Source organism: Alosa alosa, chromosome 23 (genome assembly GCF_017589495.1).
Source record: "Alosa alosa isolate M-15738 ecotype Scorff River chromosome 23, AALO_Geno_1.1, whole genome shotgun sequence".
Classification (NCBI taxonomy): domain Eukaryota; kingdom Metazoa; phylum Chordata; class Actinopteri; order Clupeiformes; family Clupeidae; genus Alosa; species Alosa alosa.
Genome location: NC_063211.1, coordinates 17,016,733 through 17,037,481, shown reverse-complemented (window position 1 = coordinate 17,037,481; position 20,749 = coordinate 17,016,733). Strand labels below are relative to the sequence as shown.

Genomic DNA, 20,749 nt, shown 5'->3' with positions numbered 1-20,749 from the left:
ATCAGAGGCGAAGGAGGGATAATGGGTTGTCCTTCTGACAACTTGATTTTTAATTTCATATTAGTACTTGGGCAGTGCATCTTAAACACATATGTAGCTAATAACCTGATGAATCGAAAATATATTTCTAAATCCAAACATGCCAAAAGTCAAATTCTTTTCAAAATCAGCTTTATTATGAGATGGGTGTAGCAAATACAGTATTTGGATCCAGTAATATACGTACATACATATATACAAACACAACAAATGTAAGATCCAAATGGATCGCTACAAAAACCAAAACACAATTGTGTGAGCATTTACATTAGAAGCTAGAGGGCCAATATAAAAATATAATACTATTAAAACAAGCGGCAATCATTTTTACATTTGATATAAAATAACTCCTATGCGAAGAGTCCTAAGTATATGATACTTAAGGTCTGTAATGCAGTGAGGAGAAGGCAAGCATAACATTTTCTGGACAAACAAAACTGAATAAACCTTAAAGCACATAGTAAGGTAAACATGCAGGTACATGAGGTGGCAGGAGAGGATTGTGTGATGCCTAGTTGTCATCAGGGACTCATTTGCCAAAGAAACACAAGTGAAAGGTTGCTGGTGTAGTAGGAGCTGATTCTGAAATTGTCCCTAAAGGCTTTTCGTGGCATCAGAGTATGCCCCCTAACTATCCACACAATTATACTCAAAGTACATGCACACCTTTTAAAATTGTTGTAATTAGTCCATTTCATTACAGCATTATTCTTGTCAACATTCACATTATCTTGTCCTCGTAAAGCTCAAACCGTCTAGGAAGGACAGTACAGACAAGATTATGATCAAACTCTATATTTGCAGTGGGTAGGGCACAGTTCACACCAAATATCACAGGTTACCAAGAATGATTAAACTAGAATTTGCTTTAAAGCAAAACCACACAGCTTAGTTGTTAAAGAGCTACAAACATTTTTGGCGTAATTATGTTTTGATACACTCTGTTTATAATGAAATGGAAGATATTAATTGCTCAATGTCCATTACCAGGGGATTGCTCAAATATTTGTACCACACAGAACTACGTCTGGCTGTCTATCACCCTTTCGGCCTGTCTGTCATTGATTGCTTAGAGAAAAAGATGATTGAAGCGGATGATGATGATGACTGATTTGAAGTCATGTCTGTGTGAGCTAACAGTGTTGCGTCACATGCTTGGTGATCCTGACATGCACAAACAGTGAAGAGGGATGGATGCTGGTCCCGTCTTTGGACAGCAGCTGAATGTGCCTGTACCCTGAAAGATGAAGAGAGAAAGAGACCAATAGTTTTACGTACAACTTACAACAGGTTTATAGGTTTACAGGTTGAGAAAGAATAGTTGAAATGCATACAAGACAAGAGAGGTACTGTATATTAAGGTTCTGAATACATTATAGGACCTTGAGATTAGCACTGGTTTAGTGTTTTTAGTGTCATATGTCTGTTTAGTTTTTAGTGTTTTGTGATTACTCTGGTTTCTATACTAGATGCAGTGCTAGTATAGATCAGGTTTATGATGATAATGATGATGGCCTACCTTGTTGAATACACGAGAAAGGCAAAGTGTACTGCCCTACAAAGTCATTCTTGGATGTCTTGTCGTAGTCCTCTACCACGAAGCGTACCAGAGCGAATTCAGGGGTGTGGATGATGAAGTTAAGGGTGTCGTACCACACCGGATTAAACCCTGGGGTCGTTCAACACAAGTGCTATCAGTTAGGAGAGTTTACTTAAAGTGTTGGAAGTTTTTACAAATGTTTTTACTATTAACACAAGGTAGGATCTGTGTAATCCCCCTCTTTGGACTAATTACCGGTAATATCTTGTGGATGCGTGTGTCAATGATGGACACTGCTCTTGTACTCTTGGGGAGACTTTTGAAGCATGTAGTTTGTTTGTCATTCATACTCAAACCTAATATACCGTTCTTTTATTTTAAGTGATGCTACATGTTGCCTTTTTTAGTAGCTTACCACATAAACAAATATAAATACACAAGAGATGCCAGACCCTTACCATTGTTGTCGATGTATCTGGTTTCTTGCTTGGCTTGGTCCATGGGGACTCCATAGATCTCTACCCTCACTAAAGGGTCGACAATAGACCCCTCTTTGATATTCACCTTTGGAAGCTGCTGACCACTTATCACCTGAGAAAGAGAGAGTGAGAGATATGGAGAGCCCTTATTTAAATGATGGGCAATGTGGTTAAGGTTAAAGTCTAACTTAAGTGAATTCCATAATTTGGCTAAATATATGCGAATTTAATATCATAGCAAGGTGCAAACATCAGTGGGTCAGATGCTCATTGCTCACACACACACCACACAATAGCTTTTGGTTCATGCACAAGATGAAACCTTGCCGGTTCCCTGACTTTGCCCTTTGCTCATTACTGAAGTTAGAGCGTGTTTTAAACCCATTCCATAAATCAGAAAAAAAAACATCAATTACACAAAAATTGCACAATTTCAGTCTTCTCATTAAAGTCCTTTTTGAGTTGGTTTTTGAGTACTTATACACATTATATACACATCTCCGGTCCGTACCTGTATGGTAAGCTTGAGGGGCTGGTATCCATTATGGTTCTGGGGGTGATCTGGATCGAATCCTCTCTCAGAGCTCCTCATGAACTCCGGTTTCAGGACATAGCCACAGCGGCCATTTTGACTGAAAAGTCCATCATTGAGATCCATCTCGACCCCAGCTGTCTGGAAATTCAGTGCAACTGCAGTTTGCAGAAAAGTTAGTAATGACAGGATCTCATGAATAGATCTGCAGAGCAAATCATACTTGTGGAAACAAAACAAACAAACAAATAGTCTAAACAAATGTCCCTTACCAATTTGGCAACCGACACTCCACATGTCCTGTGGGTTAAAGTTTGAGGAGTCTGTTCGCAGACCGCTTGGGTAGATTCTGGACAGTTGTCTTGCATTGTGATATACAAATTCAGCTCCTGATTGGGACACACACACACCACATATGTGACGAGCCCATGTCCATGTTTTTCCAGATTTTGGTACAGAATCATCAGATGAGATCAGAAAATGGCGGCTCACCTGCCTCTCTCATGTACTTGCGGGCCTTGGACTCTGTGAAAGAGGAGATCTCATAGAATTTGTCGTGGATGCGGGAGTTCTTGAAGCTGCTGAAATGCACACTCTTGCAGTACACCACACAGTCAGACAGCTCCTTGGACAGGCGCTGCTTGGACTTCTGTGAGGAGTAGACAAAATCACTGGCTGAAAATTGTTGGCCAACATTTTTTCCTGTATGAAAGCAACGTGCCAACAACAGCAGGTGGTGGGCAGTGGTGGCTAAGGAACTGGACTAGCATGCAGTAGCCAGACAAGATGTGGGTCCAAGTCCCGGCAGCTATCGTTGCCCTTGAGCAAGGCACTTTACCCCAAATTGCTCTGGGGAGACTGGCCCTTGTATTAATTGACATTACATAACATTACATTTACATTTTTAACCAAAGCGACTTTCAACAAGGGAAACAATTATGGTACAGTGCGATAAGGACAAGTTAGTGCAGCAGTAAGTGCTACTTCCATACAGTCAAGTGTCAGTTCTAGTCAGGAGTAAGTGCTAGAATTAGCATGTCTGGGTCCTCAGGAGTTTTTGTAGGTAGAGAGGGATGCCCCTGCTCTGTCAGGAACTGGTAGCGTGTTCCGCCAGCGGGGAACAGATGAGAAAAGTTTGTATTGCCCTGAGTGTACGTACAGGTGGCAGAGCCAGATGTCATTCCTCTGAGGAGCACAACGGTCGGGAGGTATATGCCTGTATATGGGCATTCAAGTAAGTGGGGGCAAAACCCGAGACATATGTAAGTTGCTTTGGATAAAATATATTATATTTTTATACATGTATATATAAAATCAGGGTCAAAATGAGTCTGATTCTCAAGGAGAGAAAAAAATCATAAAATGTACCCCTTGACCTGGCTGGATAAAAGTATTTAAAAATTAGCTTCAGGGTGACCCATGTTTTTCACATGATCCGATATACCCTTTCCCAAAAGGCACATCCATTGTGAAACCCCTAGTCTTTTACTTCGTAGTAGGTCACCCAAGTCTTCCCATCATGTAGTGTCTCGTGAAAGGGTGCAGCTTGGCCTGTACCACAAGGGCTCGAAGCCAAAATCATTAGCCAGGCTCCCCGCGATCGCCACCTGGCCCGCGGGTGAAAGCCGATCTCCTCTCCTTTACTCCAGAGCAGACTCGCAGCTCGCTGTCTGTCTGTCAGACAGCTGTCAAACATGGCAAATGAAAGCCAGCCAGGCCCAGTCAGGCGTTGCCTGGCACGTGTGGACGAGCCCAGGGTCACTCACAGTACCAGTGATAAAAACCTGCTCACGGACCACGTAGAGGCTAAAGCTACACTCAAACAGCTGCAGATTCGCTCATGTCCTCCCACCCGCCATCTCTTGCCTCAAGACACTGATGATCCTGGAGGGAATGTGGATGAGGGGCCCAATTTTAATAATTTCGTCCCCCTGTCTATAATTCTCAATGGGTGGCTTTTCATAGTTATCTGTGTATACAGAGATGGAGATGTGGCCAAGGCTTAAATAAGTGTGCAGACAAAAACAAAAAAATTGAAGCTGTCCACGTGTGAAAGGGTTGAAAACATGTCTGGTTTCAGCGGGATTATGAAACGGTACGGGGCACAGCGCAACAGAGGTGATCCCTTACTGCAATTACCACCGTTCAAGGGATCAAGTGACCAGAGCCGGACAGTAACTGAGTACATTTACTTGAGTACAGTACTTGAGTACAATTTTGAGGGATCTGTACTTTACTCGAGTATAATTTTTTGGGGAGTACTCATGACTTTACTCAAGTACATTTGAGTGGCAAATATTGTACTCTTTACTCCACTACATTTCTATCTATAACCGTGAGTACCCGTTACTCCACTACATTTCTATCCATAACCGTGACTACCCGTTACTCCACTACATTTCTATCCATAACTGTGAGTACCCGTTACTTCTTCTAAAAAAAAAAAGGAAAAAAGAGAAATCTTGGAAACCCTCAATTTGTCGTTTCCCTCAAACGTGATTGGATTGTGCAGGCGTCACTGATTGGGACAGCCTATCAGCAATCACCTTCAGCTTTCCGCCAAAGTCAACTCCATGGTCAGATTTAGATAGGAGACAAAACCATGGACGAAATAATGGATGAAGACGTAGCAGGTCCATCCCGGGAATGTGCCAACCCGTGGCCCCACCTCGCCAGACTATTTCAATTTTCTGAACAAGTTAATGATAGTTTTCGCTTCAAGTGTTTCAATGAAAAAATAGTATTTTGTATTTGAAATACGTATTTTAAATACATGTATTAGAAATACTGCCCATCCCTGGCAACATGGTAAAAAAAAGAAAATAACTTGATTTTACTTTCAATTCCTTTTACAATCTCCAAGGTATTAACATTAACATTTTTAATAACTCCATGTAGGACCATCTGTACAATGTAAGCACTGTGGCAGTAGTAATGCAATATTTAGAAAATGTACAGTAGGCTACTCTTGTACTCTTGATACTCAAGTACTTTTAAAAACAAGTACTTCAGTACTTTTACTTAAGTAGACATCTGACTGTTGTACTTTTACTTGTACAATTTAGCAAAGGGTATCTGTACTTTTACTCAAGTAATGAAGCTGTGTACTCTGTCCGCCTCTGCAAGTGACACGGCGGCGTATGGAAAGGAGCTACACTGCGCTCACATGGCAACATGGTACAGCCATGAAGAAGAATGGAGGGAGAGAGAGACAGAAAGAAAGAGAGAGAGAGAGAGAGCTGACGGCTATTAGTCGTCTCCACCTTATCTCCAGACCACTGTTCACATAACACTGACAACGGATCCCCCCTCCTCCCTCTCTCTCTCTCTCTCTCTCTCTCTCTCTCTCTCTCTCTCTCTCTCTCTCTCTCTCTCTCTCTCTCTCTCTGTCTCTCTCTCACCCTCTTGCTCATTCAAAGGAGATCCATCTCACTGCACCCCTCACTTGTATCCATTGATCTTTTATGAGTTAAAGCTGGTGGAACTGCTGGAAAAATACTAGCCGAAGTCAAGTTTAACGTAAGATGGTGGTGTATATGTCGGCTCAGGGCTAACTCCACAGGTTACTTTACAGAAGACAGACAGACACCAGGTAAAGCTTTCCGATATCAGTGGGGATTTTCCATGGTGCACTGCTTATACAATAAACGCTGACAGCAGACTAGTCATGTTCAATGTGGAAGGTATGAACTTCAAAGATGAGGAGCAGATACAGTATAGGCAAGGACTGAGTCTGACTATTCAAACAGCCTGTTGAGGTAAAGGTTTGGATTATTCATGGAAGGTGGGAACAGGGACTGGGAGGGAGAGAGTTGTGAGGAGGGGAGACGGGCTTAGGTGGCGAGTGGGGTGCCGGATCCTACATTCACCTTGGTGCGGCGTCGGATGCTGTCGTGGTGCTGGTTCTCGTCGTCGAGGTCGACAGATTCATCCTCGTCGCTCACCTCCCCGGTCAGCGAGTCCTCCACCAGGCCACTCATGCTCTCCTCAAGACCGCCGATCTTCTTCCCCTTCAGCAGGATCTTCTTTTTCATATCCTACACATACACACACACACACACACACAAAGAGAGATGACACACACATACACTGGTAAGTGGATGTGATATACACACTATTCAATGCATAACTTTCCATTATGTAAATGTGCATGATACACACACTATGTAAATGTATATGATTCCTATAGGTTATTTTTCACCACATACCACTGTACTGTATGTGATGCATATGATCTATGGACATTACACATTTAGATACAGGTTACAGGTTTAGACCATGAATACAACAAACAAAGTGCTTCTCTGATTAAAAATGTAGGGACAAATCTCTATAGTAACATTAAGCTATCAGGCTACCCTTTATGCAGAACAGGAAGCATTGAATTTAGTGTTACGTCACTTAATTACATGAAACATTGATCTAATCAAGACTGTGATGTAACGTCTTGATCATCTTGCTCTGCCCCATTCTCTCAGAGTTACTCTTCAACCTGGAACTTTCCATCCCTCTACTTCAAAGAAGTCAGGCTGAATGGAGCCCAATCATACTCTGGTGGTGTTGCTCCCCAAACCCCATTGTGAACTTGTAAACAGGGGGGAACGATATTAGTTTTAATAATTCACCGTTCCCTTGTTGCACATACAGATCGTATAGCACTGTACCCCCACCAATGAAAGAAGTGAAAGTGAGGGTTGCAGCAGCAGGACTGGGCAGTTAATACAACTAGCCGGTGAGAGGGGGACTGGACAGCACAGGACTATCCAAAGCTATGTCTAACTTTGCCTTTTTCTATACTTGCAATTAAGGTTGTATTCAATTAGAAACATGTCTATCTTATTTAAATGCACACACTACACAAGTAAATACATTGCGTAACACAGAGGACTACATTGTTGTTTATTTTATGGAACTCCCCAGAGTGAGAAAGACACAGAGCAAGTCTTCCCATGTTGCATGTGGCAATGCGAGGTTGCGAATCTATATCGGATCGAACTGGACCTGTGTGTCTGGACTGGACCTCAGCATCTTATGCGTAGAGTATATAAAGTATAAGTATATATACTCTTTTGATCCTGTGAGGGAAATTTGGTCTCTGCACACTGGCACCAATCTGTGAATTAGTGAAACACACTCAGCACACAGTGAACACGCACTAATCCCGGAGCAGTGAGCTGCCTGCAACAACAGCGGCGCTTGGGGAGCAGTGAGGGGTTAGGTGCCTTGCTCAAGGGCACTTCAGCCATGCCTACTGGTCGGGGTTCGAACCGGCAACCCTCCGGTTGCAAGTTCAAAGCGCTAACCAGTAGGCCACGGCTGCCCCAGCTGTCTGTATGCCTGGGTTGGGAGGCCCAAAGGACATGCTGGCAGTGCTGCTTGTGCATTGTGTGTGTATGTGTGTAACATTTCTTGATTATCACCGATTTCATTTCATTAAAAGTGTGATTGACGCCAGTGTGTCTGCTCTTAACCTGTTAACATGGGAGCTGAAAGGAAAATGAAACGCATACCCTGAAACAGTACAGCGTGTCCCAGGGCAATGACCACTGTCAGAGGGCCAGACAGGACTTGCTCACCTCGGGAGACGGGAAGCTGTCGGGGACTTTGCCGTCCAGCGTGTTCTTGAGCAGCTTGTCTCCCAGGATCTGGTTGAGGTGCTGGGCCATTATTCTCTGCTGCTCAACACTGCAGTGGTTCTCAATGGACAAGATGACCGGGTACTCAGATACCTAGAACCCACAGTGTGAAGGCCAGGGTGAGATAATTGGGGAGAAAGAGAGAGAGAGGTGTGTGTATGTATGTGTATGTAAGCAAGAGAAATAAAGTGTGTGTGTGTATAAGAGAAAGATAGAGGGAAGGGGACAGTATGTGTTTTTGTGTATGGATGAGAGAAAGAATGAGAGAGAAAGAGAGAATATGAATTATTAAAAACGGTGTACTGTAGATGTTGAAAGGCAACACCCACCATACAGTAGTGAGCCTCACTCAGGCAGGCAGGGGGTCGGGCATCCATGATCATGTTGCATGCCCGCCCACCCGCCTGCCTAGACCCACTCCTCTATCCACCTCACCTGATTGACACGCATCATGGGCATCAAGGGCACAACTCGGGCACTCGTTCACCAGGTCTTTGGGGCAAACGCTTGTCTGAACTCAACTGCCACCCACTCACTCTCTCACTCACTCCCTGACCCAGTGCCTTTCCATCCCTCTTCTACACTCTCCCTGCCCTGCATGTGTCATACACATGTGTCATGCATATGTTTGAGTTTAACACATGTTCTCTAAACTTAAACTGAAACACAAAACTCCCAACACTAACATTTGAATGTTTTTGTGTGAACATTCCAATTTTTCAAAACAGTGCATATCAGTCCTGCATACAGGTATGTTCAGCGAAGCATTAACTCCTTAGACCATTTGTGTGTGATTGTTTGCTATTTTGAACGTGGCTCTGGTTAAAGTCACGTAAAGTCATGTTCTAATTAGCTCCATTAAGGTCTTATATATCCATACTCCACTTTGTATACAGAAGAAAAGACAGGAAGACAACGCACTTTGAAGGCATAGTTGCCCAGGGCGATGACGACGTCCTTGAAGAGGATCTTGGAGGTGAAAGTGTGTCCGTGGTAAACGATGGGCTCCCCGTTGGGCCCGTCCCAGCAGTCCACTTCCACACAGCGGCAGCCCCGCTTCAGAGCCCTGCGTACACACACACACACACACACACACACACACACACACACACACACACACACACACACACACACAGTCAGGTCGGATCAAATGTACGCGCTCCTGTGCCATCTAGAGTCGGGTGACACATCAAGCTTGCCAATATTTTGATAGTTTGCGATTCATAATTTAGTATTCGGAGTCGAAAGTTGCCACTGGTGAAGAAGGACGGTAGTAAAGTGTCTACACTCACTGATTAAGCGAATCCTGACTAGTACCAACAATCTAGTGTGTTTTATATCAAGCCACTGCATTTTTTTTATAGTTATGAAGCCTATCAAAACAATAATCTGACCTTGATATGCTGACTTGATCCACAATAAATTATCTCACCAAGAGATGTCAGAAAAGAACACAGTGACTGTTGAAATGGACAGAGTGTAATTATAATGTATAATAACAACACAAAATCTGGTATGTTGTTCTGATTCAGAACCCCATAAATGTCAAAAGCAGGATCCAGTAGGATCAGCACAGATTATCCCATGCAGTCCTAAAGCAGAAGAAAGACCACAGATTCATTCACCTGCTATTCCTCAAGACTAACTAATCCAAACTATATGTGTGCCCCATAAGACCCCTGCAGAAAACATGCACTGTGAGGGCTAAGGTAGTAAAAAGTGTCAAAATAAAACTGAACTAAAAGTTAAAAAAAGACGTGTCTTACTTCTACCATTATTTTTCCTACAAACTCCACTTTCACAATATATATTCCTGAATGGTATCATTATACGTCCTCACTACATTTGCCCTCTCCGTCCCCTGAGCCGCCCTACGGTATGTATCCCTCCTCATAGTTGCTGTGGCCCCTGAGCCGCCTTACCGTATGTATCCCTCCACGCTGCTGTGGCCTCTGAGCTGGTCCTCCAGCAGGTAGGTGTTGTGTGAGGAGGAGATGAAATAGTGGCACAGGGGCTGGGTCATGTCCTGGTAGACACCTTCGTGCTGTGGGTTGAAGATGGAGCCCTCGGCTGAGCCCAGGTACATCAGGAAGCCATCGATCGTCATGGCCTGGAGGTTCTTTGCTGTGGAGATAATAGTATTATTAGCAGTGATAGTAGAAGAGGTAATAGGAAGTGTGTGAGACTTAGACTACATTCTTAGTGGTGTCAGATGTGGATTATAGGTTGCATATGAGAGAAATATACCTGTATCCAAAACAAATAAAGATATTCAATCTAATGCTAAAAAAATGTTTTCAGTGACTGGGAAGTACTCATTACTGTTTAATGTATTGTTTTGCAATGATAAGATAGTAAGATGAGCTGTAGCCTAATATATGTGCTCCAACACAAAATGTTGAAATGTGAAGTATACAGCAATCTATCTGCAGTTGTAGGCTTATATGAGAGGTAAGTACGTGCAGCTCAATGTATGTCTTGGGCCTGTATGACCAGATTTGCTAAGCACCGGGGTGCATGTGTGCTGACTGCTATCAGCAGAACCAAAGTTATGAATGAACAAGGAGGGCTCAAACACATATTCCTAGAACAGAGGATCTTCGTCAAAAGATAGATCCCTGTTAAACAGGCCAAAGATGCTAGAACTCTTAATCACTGATAGAGTTGTGTGCTGCTGTGATCTTGATCTGTGTGGTTCTGGTCGGTACCGGTGTCGGAGGGTTCGTAGCGCTCGATGAGCTCCAGGGCCCGCTGCTGCACGTCGTCGGTCTCGAGCTGCTCCTCGCGGAGGAAGTCCTCCAGGTCGCGAAGAGTCAACTTCTGTCCGTCGCCTGAGTAGTCCTGGAAGATGCGCAGCACGTCCTCCCGCTGTGTCAGCATCTTGTAGAAGAGCACGAACTCGTCGTCCTCCAGCGTCTCCGACTGGGACTTATCAGCCATCTGTAACGTAACACATACCACCCCGCACCGGGTAAGCGAAACCTGACAGAGCACCGAGGACTTGCTGTCTTCAGATGATCATCATCATTATTATTTCAGGGGGGAGTTTCATAGGGTATCCCTTCAAATACCCTTGATTCAAGTCCAAAAGAATAGGTGAAACCTACTGAGACAGCTAAGGCCGCAATGATGAAGATTGTGCAATTTCCGAGCAGGATGACTAGCATGACCATGTTACAAAATAGTGAGACCATTTGTGAGTGGAAATAGTTGCATTTAATATTATTAATCAAAATGTAAAAGTGTGTTTTCTCACTAAGTAGGTTACACCTTTAAAAGTGTAATAACCAGTATGCCTATTGACTGATACAATTACCATTGCATATATAATATTTGAACTGACTTTCTATCCATGTAGTTTTGAGTTGTCAATGGAAAGGAAACAGGTGCACTGAATGTCTTTGGCTATTTGCTTATCCCTTACAAGCCCGACCGTTCTAATTTCGTTAAAATTTTAACGATGACCAATCATCTAATATCTCAGCTGTCCAATGACTGATTTTATTTCTGAAATCTTCCCCGTAATGCTGACAACATAAGCTTCAATTTGATATGATTGGTTAAGGGGTTTATGGCGCGAAATGTTTTGGATACTTGAAGATGAGTCGTGAAAAAAACTTTTCACTTCAGTCGTACATTTTAACATGGACCGCCAGATGCCACCTGCACTTCGTTGGAGTTTACCTCGACTGGAAACCACACAGCTGGATAAACTGAGGTAATATATATTTTACATCGTTTCTAGTTATGGTTAATCTTAATTTGTAGTCATAAAATCATGTTATTTGACAGTAATATGCTTTCTCATCAGCGTCAACATTATGGCATAACGGGGGCTAAGTGCATCGTCATGTAACTTTAGCTAGCTGCATTACTCTGAACTGCTTGCAGTATTCTCGTTTGCTTTTGATATCAGTTATTTTCATTTGACAGTTTCATTTAAAAACCTGTTAGTATATAACCTGTAAGTAAGTTTGTTTTCTAGTACCAATTTGCTTGTTAGGTAAGCATTATATTGGCAAGTCAGTATAGCATACCAAAGCTGAATAAATCAATGGGCGCCGCGTTTCTAAGTTGCGTTCTCTTACATGAAATAAGTTGAGCGATATTTTTACTCCTCTCAATATGTAGTTGTAGAAAACAAGATGTGAAATCACGGATTCTGTCAGAAATGTAGTGCTAATTAACGTATTGCCTCTCCTCGGGTTGTTACCTCGCTAGGCAGTTTGTAGTGAACTGTTTTACCTTGCTAACTTCTAAATGACAAACATCAGACGTGCTTGTCTCAACATTTTCTAAGATGGCATGACTTGATATTCTACTCTTCTCAATATGTGTAGTTTTATAGAAAACATGATGTGAAATCACATATTATGTCAGAAATGTCATTATTGCATTTAAGCAGTTAGTTACTAGGTGAAATGTAATCTGTCTTTATCTTAATGCCAGCCAGGCAATCAGATTTAGGGTAGCTAAACCCATGTGTAATAAAATGACTTTTCATACTTCTATATATTTTTTGAGTTACTCAAAATGCTTCAATAGTTTAGGCTACCTCTTCTTGTGTATGTATGTGCACACACACACACACATCTGTAGTTTTGTGATTTTATTTTTTTAAATTAATAAATGTATTACATTTGTATGATTTTACTGTTGTTTCAGATGGAGGATGACAAGACCTACACAGACCTCCTTGCAGGCCTGAAGAGGTAGCTGACTGCTGATGAGCTTGCTCCACAATGTTGAAGACCATGTGAGGATGGAGGAAGAAGGTATAGATTTAGGTGGCGTGCGTAGGGTGGTGTAGACTGCCACTAAAACACTGTGAAATAGACTTGTTATGTTGATTTTTATGTTGTTGTCCCAGGCATATGTGGTTTTACCAACCGAACGGGTGGGAGGTTGTGCTTAGTAGGCCGTCAGATGCAAACACACAGTGCAGGGGCATGGGATCTAAGAGACCCCAGAAGAGTTTCACAGTTTTCTGGGATTGATCATTGACATGGGACTTCCCTTCCCTCCCCAATATCCATTGCTACTGGGGAACCAAGTCTCTGAAGGGATCAGGGAGCGCTGACCAAATGAGAAATACATATTGTGTACACTTTTTCTCCATTGACATTGCTGTTTCAGTAGTTTCTTATTATTTCAAGTTTGGCAATGCAGAATCTGGTGTTGAACCTAGGTTTGGTAGCTACAGCCAGAAAGACTTTGGTGAAAATCTATCACAACAGCTGGCAGGCATTTCCGTCAAAATTTCAGCCTCGGCTTCAGCTGCTCCAACTACTACTCTGTCGTCTTTTCATCAAGTACATATTCCTGTACAGCAGGAGCCAAAGAAAAATTGTTGACTTTGTTATAAAAACAATACATAATAACACTAAAGTAGCTTGTATGGCCTGGAGTTTAGCGGTAGGTGACTGCTTTTTGGTAAACAAAATTGCTGTCAGATTTTGGCATTCTACAGAAGGGGATGCGTTTAGTTATGAGTCATAGGTCTTCTGTGTTTAACCTTCAGGTTCCCCACCCCACCTTTCCCTATCCTCCTCTGTGTGTGTGTGTGTGTGAGTTTGTGTGTATATGTGTGTATGTGTTTATTCTCAACAGGCTTGTTCTATGTTATCCACTTTCAAATGTTTAGACACATTTTGAGTGATGTTGAAGTTGATTGTATTCCTAGCTTTTCATAAGTAATACATTTTATAGATGTATATCATTTTCATATTACACTCATTTATATAAGGAAGTTGTTGAATCAAATGTATTCTATGTCTCTATTCAGAATTGATCTTCAATAAATATACAGTATACTTACTTCCTGTATTACTGGTAAGGTACATGTTTTTCTTTTATATCTCATTATTGTTGACTGTAGCATTTGCTTATATACAAATAAATGGTTTATTCTGATGGACCAAATAAATCTAAACCATTGTGTCTGACTTCATTATTAGTTTTTATCGCGCATTTTTTATGTTTTTGGTGAGAAAGAGAATGTGAATTCTGTCAACATTCTAAATCCCGTTTACTGCTTTTTTTTTACACTTATCACTTGATTTATCATAACTTTTGAAAGGTTAGTGATATTCCAATTCAGTCTTTTTTGTTAAATAGCCCACAACTTGCTGAACATGTCATACACTCTATATTTTCTCTATCTCGTATAGAAATATGATGAAAATTCATTTTATGCTAATGAAATTCAATTTTAACTAATTTCGGTATACATTTGGAGAGGATTTTCGAAGACTGTTCATTACTAGATCAACATTACCATATGTATTTTACATCATTTGATAGAACTGACCCTTCTGATTACAATGGTATGTATATCCCATTGATGGTATGTATTATACTCAAGAAATAAGTTTTTTTGTGTAAGGAGGTCATCCAGCAGCAAAAATGGAATGTTCGGCACGGGCACGAAAGGGTTATATCAGTATAGTATAGGGCCTATTTATTTTTTCTGTGCAGTGAATGTATGTCCTGAATGCATGAGCCAGTGTTATGGCCTTACCTTAAAGAGTCTCAGAGCATGGTCCTCATTCATATCCACATTCATCATCTTCAACAAGTCCTGGACCTCCTTAAAGTTCATTCGCCCGTCTTTGTTCTTGTCTGCTTTCTTAAACCAATCACAGATCCATCTGGTGGGCAAGTCAAGGAAACTCAGACATCAAACTGATAACAATGCCTGTAAATGTACGATAAAGGGACAAACCGCTTTAGAGGACATGTAGGCCTAGCTCTTGACCCTGATGGGGATCTGATTTAGATCTGATGGGGATCTGATTTAATAGGCCTATGCCTACTAACTTACTATCAATTACAATTATAACTACTGGTAAGAAATGATTATTAGTAACAAGCGACAAGAGCTATTGTAGTAGTAGTCCTAAGAGTACCTTAAGTAACTCCAATGGCCTACATTAGTGTAATTACTATAATATGGAACTTGGCCAAAAAATAAAGAAAAGAGTAGGCCTTTGCCTTTTCTGCTTGTTTGTGGCTACATTTTGCTTGACAGGCCTGGGGTCATGGGGTGAAAGGTCAACTTTTGGAAAATTGCCAAATATTCCATTTTTTTTCCCCCTATGTAAGTGTAGTATGTCCTGTATCTCTGTTTGAAAGGATACTTGTCAAGTTTCTCGCTCTGGTCCATGTTCTCCACATTCTCGATGAGTTTGCGCATTCCCCTGATCCACAGCTGCGCCTCCTCCGCCGACTCGGCCACCAAGTCCAGGTTGCCACGGCGACCACGGAACACCAGGGTGAAGCAGCGGTCAGGAGGGAACTCGTCAGCGATGCTCAGAAGCACCTCCGACTGGTGACCCTCCCGCACCGCCTCCACGTCACTCACCGAGACTGGTGGTGAGGAGAGAGAATGGTGGGTGAGAGAGAGAGAGAGATGAAGTGAGGAATGAGGCGTGATGAGAAGAAGAGTGTCTGAATAGGTTTCATTTTAATAAGCGCTAATAAGGGGGTTTGATTGTTCCTCATTTTTTATGCTTTACAGGATTATTGTCTGTTGGGATTCATGGAGAAGGCCTAGTGCAAATCCTTAACCCAAATAGAAGTTTAATTTAAAAGCTCTCCTGGTGAAAGCCTTTCGAGCACCCATCCCGAGTCATTAGTGGCATGTGATTAAGAGCGAACAGTTTGTTCTGCTAAGGAGACCGCTAAAGTAACCTGGTATAGCTGAACAAAATGCACCTGATTCTGCTTATCAAGGCCTCGAGGCGTATCCTGTTAGCACAAACAGCAGTGCGTCAGGTCTGGAACTGAATCCTGCAGAAGAGCGTGGCTAGCTCATCACTGCCCAATCTCAGTACTCTTAGATTGCATCCTCTACTCGTCTCCCTTGCATCACGCGCACTTACTGACCTACACGACAAAGATTTGTGGGGGTAACCAGAGAGGGTCAGGGATTGTTTTCAGCCGCCCAGCCCGCACTCACACCGGCTGGGGTCACACACGCAGGGACAGGACGCGAGGACAGGACAGCACGCCATGAGACGGAATAGGAGGGTAGTTGTCCATAAGCACGTAACCTAGGCTGACCTGAGAACAGATTACAAGTGATGCTTAGTGATGCACTGAAGCAACTCAGCCACCTGTCGACCAGTAACATTCAACAGGCGCATCGGTCCTGGATCCATCAGGGTCATCACTTCAGGATCAGAGCTTTTCCATAAGTTCTCTAATTCATTCATTCATTAATAATTAATACCTCACCACAGCCCAAAGTTACACAAAGTGTCCTTACTACATTAGTAATAAATACAATGTACAATATATTAAATTGACCCACGCTATTGTATTTTAATGCCGGTCATTATGGTGGTTAGGCTAGAAATCTAGACGCACCCTAGCGGCAGCAAATTACATTTGCTTGAAGGGCTAGTCTAGCAACTCTCCGTTGGCTTGTGAGCTCGAAAAATTAAACTTCTATCAGGCCAATCAAATTGTGTATAGAGTCGTTAGGCGGGCTTAACATAATGATTGATGGCAGAGTTGCAACGGTTTGGCTTGAATTCCCTGCTACTTGAAAACAAAGAAGATGGATGTTGCTGTTGGCCAACAGTGTGACACGAGTTAAGCTTGTTTTAAGTTGGCAAAAGTTTGAACTAGCCAACTAGCTCCGCTGGTGGGAAAACGCATAAGACTCAGCACTGTCCTATTGCGTGCAGAGGGAATTTGAAAGACAACAGATTATCCCGCCCCTCGGACTGAGCACTGCGAACGGTGAGTGCCCAGACCCTACATTTTAATGTGGATCTGGCTTGTCAGGCTATATGGCGGTACTTGGAGAGCCAATTGTTTTCTGAGGTGGTACTCACTGTGAAAAGTTTGAGAACCACTGCCCTTAAACACCCTTAACCTAACCCTGACTCTAAACTTAAAAAAATGACCCAAAGCCATTCTTGTGCCAATGTAAAAAATACATTATAATTAGAAATCACTTACATATAGTAAGTAGCACCTAAGGACACTTATGTAAAATATGGCCAAAAACACAGTGCTGCTGTGCTGCTGTTTCATTCACATCAGTGCTAGCATTGACTGATACTGTAAGTATTTCTTTGAGTCCGTCATAACACTGAGAACTGCCAGCCTTGCATACATCTTTTGCGACTGTCCTGAGGGGGCTCAAAACTTGTCATGCCATTTATACATTTATAACTGTATGCTGTTGTTTCTCATAACTTTATATAATATTACTTAGTCAGCAACATGTTTGGTCCGTGTACAAGACAAAGAACACCCCCCGGCTTTTGTGCCGCAATACATGGCAGTGGGCAGTGAGTAGAACTGAGACGTGGACACTCACAGGTGGAGTGGGCATTGCCCGCCTTCTTGGACTTATACCAGATGGTCATGCAGTCCTCCTGCAGCCTGAAGTAGCGCTGTTTCTTCCAGGTGCGGGACTTAATCTTCCTCATCACTGTGCCCACAAACATGGACTGGAGGTTGTCATCGCCCTGGATACCTGAAGCCCCAGGGAGGAGGTGGTGGATCAAGGGGCAGAGAGAGGTCAGACTGTCAGTTGTCAGGTTTCAGGAGCTGGACAAGGCATGGCTCAGAGAAAATACATCTCTCTGTTCACAGTACTGTGTAAATTAATTTGTAAAATGGTAAAAGAAAAAATGTTGCTACACAGTTTTATAACCCCCTAAGCAAAAAAAAACTTTAATCCAATGCCACAGGCACTTACGTAGGCCACTTTGGGTTGAAGCCATTTGTTGCTGTCTCACACTTCTGGCATCTGCTTTTCAAAATATGAGGAAGAGAAAACACAGAATGATAATGAGAGAATGTGATATGCTGGGTGTTTCCTTTCATAAACACAGGGACTTATTACACATAGGAAAACAGTGCTGATGACAAACCAAGAAAGAGAGACTGGGAGGTGACCACCATGAAGCACAGAATCCCTAAACATCTTCAGAATATATTTGTATTTATAATTTCCCCTGATGAATCTGATTCAAAACAATTTCATTTACCTCATGGGGTTGTGTGGTAGGAGCAGGCTTCTCTCAGTGTCTTAGGCCTAACATATCAGCTCCTAAAGCACACTGAAAAAAGTGCTAAGCTGAAACGTGTCTGTGCAATAAACACGTTTTGTATGCAAATTGCGGCCTTGCTTGATATTATGTCATGGGGTCCCTAATTTGAAAAGGGGCCACTTATAATTTCTCATTAATCTTTAAGAATGTAATCAGCACCAATTTTATTATTATTGACAATTTCAGAAAAACCCCCAAAGGATTCTGGTTTCGCAGTGAACTTTGCTGGAGCTGGCAGGCCATGAGTGAGGTGACAGACAAACAGCATCTCATTTCTCTGGCTGTTGAGTGACAGGACACAGGGAGCGATATCAGAGAGAGTTGCTGATACACGTCCCCCACCGTCTCTCTCCCACCTCTGACCTCATGTCCTGTGAGGACGGAGCAGAGGTCAAGGAGAGAGCATCCTGACTCCCAGCATGTGACTTCAGCCCTGCACTTCACCTCTCACTGATGACAGACAGACAGACAGACAGACACTCAGTCCTCTGTCAGGGACAAGCTCCCGAGTCCGCCAGCAGCCCAAACAATTACAGGAATTAAAATCACAAAGACACTGCAGAGGGTTGGTGAGTGACCAGGTGACGGGCAGCGTGACCTACTTTAGTCGAAGTTCTATTCGAAATGTCCCATCCTAGTCAGCACACCAAAGCCACCTGGCTACAGAATTTAGTTTCTAATCTCAGAGGGAGCAGACAGCGGGTCACCACTGATCCAGACGGGACGCGTTGCTTTGGAGGGGATTGCAGTGGCCCGCTCAGACAGGAAGCAGCGCAGCGTTCTGCCTCTCTCCCTGGGATCAGCGAGCTTTGGGCGTGTGTGTGTTTGTGTGTGTGTGCTTGTGTCCGAGGCTGCTCTTAGGACAACACTGGGCTATGCTCGGCGCCGGAATGCCGTGTCTTTGTCCCGTTTTGTTTTGACTTAATTCCTCTGCGGGGTTTGGGTTCGGCCGCCTCCCCACAAAAACAACACACCCCCCAGCTCGCAGGATGGATGCTGGGACAGGCAAATATTTTCTCCGCTCACTACCACAGAGGATCACAGCCAAGTCCATAAATTAGAATCAAAGTGACAGACAGTGAAGCAATGTGCGTGGTTATACATACACACAACATGCATGTACACATAAAATGCACAGCCATTTATAAGATGTATACTAGTCTATATTTTATAGTATCATCATTACTGATCTTTCTTCATCAGCAAAAAGTCACAAGGTCCGACAAAAAAAGACCTTTAAATGCTTTTTACACAAAGCAGCCACACTAAGCCAACTGATAGAGTCCTTATACATAACAGTGTAAACCAAACAGTTTTAGTTAATCACAAGGTTATAGAAGGCTTTCTAACATGTCTGAGATGTCTGAAATTAGCCAGGACAGGCGAAGAAGAGTGAACTAAAGTCAACACGCAGGCAGTCTTTTACAAGCAACACTTATCTAACCAATGGGTACAGCCAATTCACATTCTAACACTTTCAGAGAAATGGTTACCTTGTCTTGTTACCAGTGAGCGTTTCCATGTAAACATATGGAAGCAGTTTCCAGAGTAAGACATGTTGATGTACATATACCTACACAACTCAAGCCTGTGCAAATTCACTGGCTGCTAAAGTCCAGCGCATATGTTATTGCCAAACTGTCGATTTATCAGTGAATCTTTTTTTTTAAATGTGACGTAGACATGCAGCACGTGGAATATCTTGGTTAAACAAAGAACCTTCACCACATTCAAACATGAAAATCCATAACGACTGGCAACAGACAGAAAGGGACAACTACTCTTCACATTGAGGAAACTGGCCACAATAACCTGCAAGACTTTGAAGGGAACATTCTGGAGCCTTTTCTCCGATGTAGACAGAGAAAGTGATGAGAGACTCACCCACTGAAGGATCATCTCCGGGTCCAGACGGCTTGCAGTAGAGCTCTAGAGTAGTGCAGCAGCCCGGGGGAAGACCTCCCCTCTCTCCACCTGTTGTCTGTCTGACTGGCCGCAGCTCTGCATGCTGACCACTATACACAGAGTGAAAGAGTGAGCGAGGAAGAGAGAGAGAGATGGAGGGAGGGAGGGAAAGAGAGAGGAAGATAGGAGAGAGAGGGGATAGCTGATCCCGAGTCAGCACCAACACCCTGATGCAACTACCCCCTCCCCATACCAACACACACACAAAACCCGATCTGTTTTTTTCTTCCATTCTCATTCACTCTCTCCCTTTCTCTCCCCACACTTTTTATGCAGCGTTCATCCTCTCTTTGTGTTGCTTTGAGTTCTTGCTCCGACAGGATTTGTTTTTTTAAACCCCCTTTACAGGAGCATTGAAATATATTGTGGACTATCAGGGCAAATGTGAGCTGTTTATCTCTTAGTGTTAAAAATGACCATGCAAAAGTCATTATCTTGAATCATTTGACTCGTCATTTTTCTTGAAGCCCAGTGTGAACCTCTTT

The 20,749-nt window shown here is 42.8% G+C and overlaps 1 protein-coding gene across 2 annotated transcripts; it reads right to left on the bottom strand.

Moving 5' to 3' along the window:
• Positions 1 to 175: 175 nt before the first annotated feature.
• plcd4a (phospholipase C, delta 4a) lies at positions 176 to 20,347 on the bottom strand. 2 transcript variants are annotated; one of them, XM_048235508.1, is made up of 16 exons: positions 20,184 to 20,347; positions 17,945 to 17,998; positions 17,561 to 17,719; positions 15,366 to 15,594; positions 14,747 to 14,876; positions 10,935 to 11,166; positions 10,149 to 10,350; positions 9,148 to 9,292; positions 8,167 to 8,319; positions 6,460 to 6,627; positions 3,083 to 3,239; positions 2,863 to 2,979; positions 2,570 to 2,748; positions 2,038 to 2,170; positions 1,559 to 1,708; positions 176 to 1,276 (listed from the first exon to the last, which is right to left on the bottom strand). In XM_048235508.1, the coding sequence occupies exons 2-16, from the start codon at positions 17,967 to 17,969 to the stop codon at positions 1,173 to 1,175; spliced, it is 2,283 nt and encodes a 760-aa protein (XP_048091465.1). In that variant the 5' UTR covers positions 17,970 to 17,998; positions 20,184 to 20,347; the 3' UTR covers positions 176 to 1,172. The 2 variants fall into 2 exon arrangements, with proteins under 2 accessions (XP_048091465.1, XP_048091463.1); XM_048235506.1 differs by having other exon boundaries at positions 17,945 to 17,995; positions 20,184 to 20,296.
• Between the last annotated feature and the right edge of the window lie 402 nt (positions 20,348 to 20,749).